The sequence below is a fragment of the Nannospalax galili genome, unplaced genomic scaffold, assembly GCF_000622305.1.
Source record: "Nannospalax galili isolate Female #2095 unplaced genomic scaffold, S.galili_v1.0 scaffold471, whole genome shotgun sequence".
Classification (NCBI taxonomy): Eukaryota; Metazoa; Chordata; class Mammalia; order Rodentia; family Spalacidae; genus Nannospalax; species Nannospalax galili.
In genome coordinates this window covers 2,853,781-2,860,929 of record NW_008330333.1, presented here as the reverse complement: position 1 = coordinate 2,860,929, position 7,149 = coordinate 2,853,781, and the positions used below count along the sequence as shown (strand labels likewise).

At 44.6% G+C, this 7,149-nt stretch overlaps 1 protein-coding gene across 2 annotated transcripts in view; it reads left to right on the top strand.

Annotated features, from left to right (window-relative positions):
* The window catches only part of Septin12 (septin 12), a 12,922-nt gene that overhangs the window by 4,068 nt on the left and 1,705 nt on the right, over positions 1-7,149 (top strand). For both annotated transcript variants that reach the window (XM_029569584.1, XM_008846503.3), the window contains exon 7: positions 6,299-6,395. In XM_029569584.1, coding sequence (XP_029425444.1) covers positions 6,299-6,395 — 97 coding nt within the window. The remainder of the gene's footprint in view (positions 1-6,298; positions 6,396-7,149) is intronic.

Below are 7,149 nucleotides of genomic sequence, written 5' to 3'. Positions count from 1 at the left end.
TACATATATCTTTATCTTATATATCATATCTATTTTTTTGAGACAGCGTCTTCCTATAGCCCCAGCTGGCCTGGAACTCACTATGTACACCAGCCTGGCCTTGAACTCACAGAAATCCACCTGTCTCTACCTCCCAAGTGCTGGGATTAAAGGCATGTGCCACCACACCCAGAACAACCAAATTTTAAAATGGTCATGGATGGGGGTGGGGGGTAGGGGGTGGCACATACCTTTAACCCTAGCCAGCCTGGTCTACATAATGAGTTCCAGGCCAGCTGGGGCCACAGGGAGACCCTGTCTAAAAAAGAGGGGATGGGGATGATGGAGAGATGGCTCAGCAGTTAAGAGCACTAATTGCTCTTCTAAGGGACCTGGGTTCGGCTCCCAGCACAACCACTTGTAATTCCAGCTCCAGGAGATCCAACACCCTCTTCTAGTCTTTGAAGGACCTATACACACACTGTGCATACACACACACAGAAACACACATATACATATAACTAAAAATAAAAAATCAGCCAGGCATGAAAAATACAAAACCTCAGAGCTTCCTTCACTGATGAGGTCTGCAAGTAATGTCAGCCCCAGTCAGCCCCATGGCCTGCCGCCTTTGTGCAGTGCACACATGACATTTGAACACAGAAGGCCCTGCTTCTCATCTAGCACCCAACTTTCTCTCTCTACTCCCATTTTCCCCTCCCCACTGGGACAATGAACATGATTTCCTGTAAAAGATTCTAAGAGCCTCTACCAGTTTCTTGTCTATATCCTGAAGCAGGCTGGCCACAGCTGGAGCAGAGCTTAGGAAATTTCAAGGAGAAGGTACTCAAATTAATCTCAGTAAACTCCCACATGCACATATACTGAGGGTTTCCTAAGAATCAGCCCATAGGTGTGCAACAGTAGCTTTTATGATCATTATTCCTCATTAAAAAATAACTCTTGGGCCTTCAAGATGGCTCAGTGGGTAAAGGCATTTGTTGCCAAGTCCCTGAGTTTTTTGTTGTTGTTTTGTTTTGGGGTGTGTGTGTGTGTGTGTGTGTGTGTGTGTGTGTACGCATGCATGTGTTTGGGTGTGTGTGTGTGTATTTTGGTTTTGTGATACAGGGTCTTCTATAGTTCCAGCTGCCTGGAACTTGCTATGTAGACCAGGCTGGCCTCAATCTTCACAGAGATCTGCCTGCCTCTGGTATAAATGGGTGTGCCACCATTCCCAGCTTTGACCACCTGAGGTTGGCCCCCAGGATGTACATGATGGAAGGAGAAAACTGACCCCTGAATGTTGTCTCCCTGTCTCTACACATGCACTTTAATAAACGCATACGCATGCACAATCAATCAGTCATTAAATAAATAAAACAAATAAATGTACTTTTTAAAAAATTAACTTAGTTCCTGGTATGGTGGCCTATGTCTGTAATCCCAGCACTTGGGAGGCTGAGGCAGGAGGACAGTGAGTTCCAAGTTAGTTTGGGCAATAACAGTGAGCCATTTCAAAAACCCAAACCCAGCACTGGGGAGATGATTCAGTGGGTAAAGCATTTGCCAAAAAACCTGAGGCCCTGAGTTTGGCTATCTAAAGCCCAAGTAAAAGCTGGTTCAGTAGCATGAGGGTGTAATTCCAACACTCCCATGGCAAGATGGGAGGTGGAGACAGGAGGATTCCCAGAAGCTAGCTAGTCTGGAGTGCCTCAAACAAGGTGGAAGGGAGGACTGACTTGAGGTTGTCCTCTTTGACCTCTACATGCATGCTACAGCATGCATATGCTCACATACACATACATCACACACACACACACACACACACACACACACACACACACACACAAAGATGAACAGAAACCCAAACAAAAATTATCTCAAACCCTTATACAACTCTTTGGAATTGACAAGTTTCAATTTCCTCTTTGAGCCATGAATGAGGAAACACGAGCTTGGCGCACTTTTGTGCTAACGGCAGGATGGTGAATATTTTAGGCGTTATGGGCCAAACAGTTTCTGATGCAATTACTCAACCCTGCATTTGTGGTGTGAGAGCAGCCACAGAGCAGAGCAAACAAATGGGCTTAGCTGGGTGCCAGTAAAGCCACATGCATAGAGCATGTGGAAGCCCTGGGCTTGGTTCCCAGCATCACACAAAAAAGAAACATTCCTGGAGAGATGGCTCAGTGGGTAAAGGCGCTTGTCACCAAATTTAACAACCTGAGTTTGATCCCTGGGACTCTCATGGTGGAAGAAGAGAATAAACTCCTGAAAGTTGTCCTTTGACCTCCCCGTGACAAGTACTCCCTCTATCATACATGCAATAGGTAAATGTAAAAATAAAAATTGTAATGAAACATCCCAGTGATTTGGGATTATAGCTTGGGGTATAGCGCTTGCCTAGCATGCATGGAGGCCCTGAATTTCATCCCAGCACTAAAAAAGTTAATAAAAACCTTAAAATTTGCTGGACATGGTGGCACTCACCATTAATCCCAGCACTCAGGAAGAGGAGGCAGAGGCAGGTGGATCTCTATGAGTTCAAGGCCAGCCTGTTTTACATAAGTGAGTTCCAGGCCAACAGGGCTACAGGGAGACCCTGTCTCAAAAAAAGACCAAAAAATAAATACATAAATTATGTATATATATACATATATACATATAATTTTAAAAATTAAAGCCAGGTATGGTGATGTGCCCCTTTAATCTCATCACTTCGGAGGCAGAGACAGGCAGATCTTTGTGAGTTCAAGAAAGCCTGGTCTATATAGTGACTTCCAGGTCAGCTAGAGCTACAGGGAGACCCTCTCTCCAAAAAAAGTAAATAAAAATAAAAAATTTTGGATGCAAAGAATAAATTAACAAAATCTACTTTTTATTGACTCTCTTTTTTTGAATTTTTTGGTGTATTTTATACAGAACATCTTGAACAATCTTAATCATCTTTATAACCCCATCCCCACTGGCACCCTCCCATAGCCCCCCCCCACTGGAGCCCATATACTGTCATCTGTGTTAAGGCCCATTGTGTTGTCAGTTTTCCCAGTCATTCCCCAGTACAAGTCCACCCACTGAGGTCTAGTCAGCCTATCTAGAGTCCCTTGTTTTAGGAAGATCAGCTCTTCTTCACCTAGCAGCAATCAGTTGCCAATATTTCTTCAGCTAAGATTAGGGTCTGTTGTTCATTTTCCCAGTTCTATGCTGGGTTTTTGTCTGCCTGAGTTTGCATGGGACTTGTGTATGCTGACACCATTGCCAAAGAATCATATGAGCAGGGTCCCAGAAGCTTGTAGACTCTGTATCCATATGGTCATGCACCTCCTCCCTGGCTCTTACAACCTGTCTGCCTCCTCTCCTCTTCCGAGATGGTCCCTGAGCCTTGGGTGGGTGAAGTTTAATAAAGGAGTCCTGTCCAAGAACCATCATTCAGCAGACTCTTGATCTCTATGCCTTGGCCATTTGTGACCTTTTGTGTTCCTGGCCCTCTGCTGCGTGAGGGAACTTCATTACTGAGGACTGAGAGATTCATTTGTGTCCTCTTCTTCACCCCTGTTCTATGATCCATGAGCCTTAGGTGTAGATGTTGCATTATAGATGTGTCACTTAGGCCTGGGCAATTAATAGACAATTTCCCTGTGTGACCAATTATGGTATTTAGTAATAATCTCTGGTGCAAAATGAGCTTCTTTGATGAGTGGCGACTGGGATATTTGTAAAGATAAGGATACATGTTTTGCACATAGTAAGAAATCACATTAGTCTAGGGAAGTGACAGTCTTGGGGTTTTTTCTAAGATATATGACCACTCCAGTCATGTGTATTTGGTTACGTTTACAGTACCACACTTGAGTTTCCTCCCATTGAGTGAACATTTAGTCCAACTACGTAGCTGTTGATTGCCCCCAAGATAAAAGTGCCATTACTGTACCAATGATGTATGCTGTGCTGGCCATTGATGTGGTTATTTGGTCTTGAAGCTCATCCACTGATGTTTTCCCTTGGCATCTTCATAGCACTCTCCAAAGCTACGAGAGCTAGTCTTCAGAGGAAGTGGTTTTGGGTCAGTTGCAGTTCTATTGCTCCAAATCCTGTGTCCAAAGTATGTTCTGTCTTCGGCAGTAGGGTCTTACCTTCAAGTTCTGAGAGGCCATCAAGGGCCGTGGCAATGGCCTGAGGAATTTTGGGAGTCTCTTGGACTACCCTGGCCAACAACTCAAAGGAAGTACCTCCTGTCTGGCGTAAGTATGTATCCAAATATAACTACAGGAACCAGAATAATGAAAAGGAACCAGGGAGGTAAAGGGAAAGAAAGAACCTGAGAGATAACAGTAAGAAATAGGTGTTACTAAAGGAGAAATGGATAAAGATGGGATTATTTAAATGGGAGAGGGGAGGGAGGGTTATACAAGGAACCTTGTGGATAAAGCAAAAGAAGGAACTCAAGAGAGGTGGGACCATAGGAGATGGGTATTATCAAGGGAGAAATGGGGAAAATGGGGACACTTTAAATGGGGAAACCATGGCAGAAAGGTTAAACAGTGAGAGAGGAGAGATAAATAATGCCTAGCTAGTTAAAAACAAAAAAAAAAGCCAAGTGTGGTGGCACACATCTTTAATCCAAGCACTTGAGAGGCAGAGGCCAAGCCTAGTCTATATAGTGAGTTCCAGGACAGCTGGGGCTACAAGGAGACGCTGTTTCAAAAAGACAACAACAACAACAAAAAAAAACCAGAGGGAACAATATTAGTCCAATAACCTACTGACAAATTACACATACATTATCTCTGTATGAGTCCATGTGTATAGCTAAAGGCTACATAACGAAATCTATTTCTTTTAAGTTTCTGAAGGAGCCAGTGAGATAGCTCAGTGGGTAAAGGTGCTTGCCATCAAGCCTGACCACCTGAACTCCATCCTCAGGACCCACGTGATAGGAACAATTCCCTGAAAGTTGTCCTGTAACTTCCACACACATGCCATGGCTCACACATACCAACATACATACATGTGTGGGGGTTCGAACCAGTGACCCCCGTGCGGTGATGATTGGGGATAACTAAGCACGCCGTTCTCCAGCCCATGCCGCCCCCAGTACCGGGAACACCCAGGTGCAACAGGGAGCCTAGTCAAGCAGGGACTCATTTATTGCAGGTGTTATAGAGCTTATAAAGGCATCTGGAAATCCCCTCTCCCCCCGAGGGTGTATCTTAAGGATGGTCACGCACTGATCATGCACTCCTCAGCAGTGCGGAAGTATCCTTCAGACTTTTAAAATAAGTCAGGCCGCACCCCAGTAACTTCCTCTCGGACTTCTGCAAGGTGGGTACACGCACATGTACACACACAAAATGAATAAAAAATGTAATTCAAAAATATAAGTAAATTAGGTGCTAGAGAGATGGCTCAGTGGTTAAGAGTACTTGTTGCTCTTCCAGAGGACCTGAATTCTATTTCCAGCAGCCTGTAACTCTCATGTTACACTCATGTGCACACACACCTGTATATATACATAATTAAAATATAATAATAATAATAAAATAGACTTAAAATAAAAAAATTTAGTCAGGCATGGTAGCCCATGCTTTTAATCCCAGTGCTAGGAAGGCAGAGGCAGGCAGATCTCGGTGAGATTAAGGCCAGCCTGGTCTATATAGCGAATTCTCTAGGCCAGCTGGGGCTACAGGGAGACCCTGCCTCAAAAAGACCAAAAATAAAATAAAAATAAAAAATTTAAGTAAGCTCTTACCTATCCTGAGATTTTTTTTTTAAGTTTATGAAGAAAAACAGGAGGTGGTTGATCTAATTTGACCATAAACCATAATGTGCCAGGCCCTGCTATGTACAATTCCTATTTAGCCCCAGTGACAACCTCTGGAGATAATTACTGTTTTGTTCCTAGGTAAGGGATTTGATATTAGCAAGATTGTGTGTGTGTGTGTGTGTGTGTGTGTGTGTGTGTGTGTGTGCCTGTGTGTGTGCCTGTGTGTGCCTGTGTGGTAGTACTGGGGATTAAACTCAGGACTAGGACTTTGTTCATGTTAAGTACTGAGCTACACTCTCTCCCTCAACCCCCAAGGCTGTATTATTAATTCATTCCTTAATAAAGGCAAGGCTTCTGTGGGTTACTCTGCTAACCATTAACTATACCAAGCACTTCACCAACATTCACACAACCCTGTACCAGCACTGCTGGTGCCCCTAGAGGAGGCAAAGGAAGCTCTACTTAGTGCCTTTGAACTCTGTGTACCTGCCTCATGTCCTGGTGCCTTCTCTCCCCTCAGTGAGGGCCATCCTTCTGCCTCTTCCTCTCCCCTAGGAGCAGATCCCCTTTGCTGTGGTGGGGGCTGACCGAGAGCATCTGGTGAACGGGAGGTGTGTACTGGGCCGGAAGACCAAGTGGGGCATCATTGAAGGTGAGTTCAGGGACATGACAAGCCTGCAGGATGGGTTCGAAATCAGGGCATGGCCTAGATCCATGGCATCTTTGTCATTACTGACCTTGCACCTGCCAGCAGCCAGAAGACACCCATGAGCTCACCAATATTTAATGTGGCCCCACTGTGTGCCTGGCTCTGGGGTGTGAAGTTCATAAGAGAGTGCAATGAAAGTGGGGCTGACAAGGTCCCTGCACTCATAAAGCCAATGAGGGAGATTCGCAATGAAGAAAACTGGAGGGGGAGGAGTAGGAGGAACAGGCACTACTTTAGGGCACCAGAAGGAGGGTCAGGCTGGAAAGAAAGTGACAGAAAAAGAACAGCCAGGGCCTGACCACTTATTTCTTTTTTATTTCTTTTTATTTTACATGTATGAGTGTTTTGCCTCCATGTATGTAAGTGCACCCATGTGTATGTAAGTGCAATGCCTGTGAAGGTCAGAAAAGGGTATCATATCCTCTGGAACTGGAGTTAGAGATAGTTGTTAGCTGCCATGTTGGTGCTGGGACCTGAATACAGAACTTCTGCAAAAACAGCTGGTACTTTTAATTGCTGATCCATCTCTCTAGCCCCCACTTACTTATTTAATTTGGGTTCATGGTTTTTATGTTGCCTTTGTTTCTGAGACAGGGTCAGGATAGCTGTCATGGAACTTGCTAGGTGTCCAAGGTTGGCTTTGGGTTTGATTTTCTTCTACCTCAGCCTACCAAGTGCTGTTATTACAGGTGTGGGA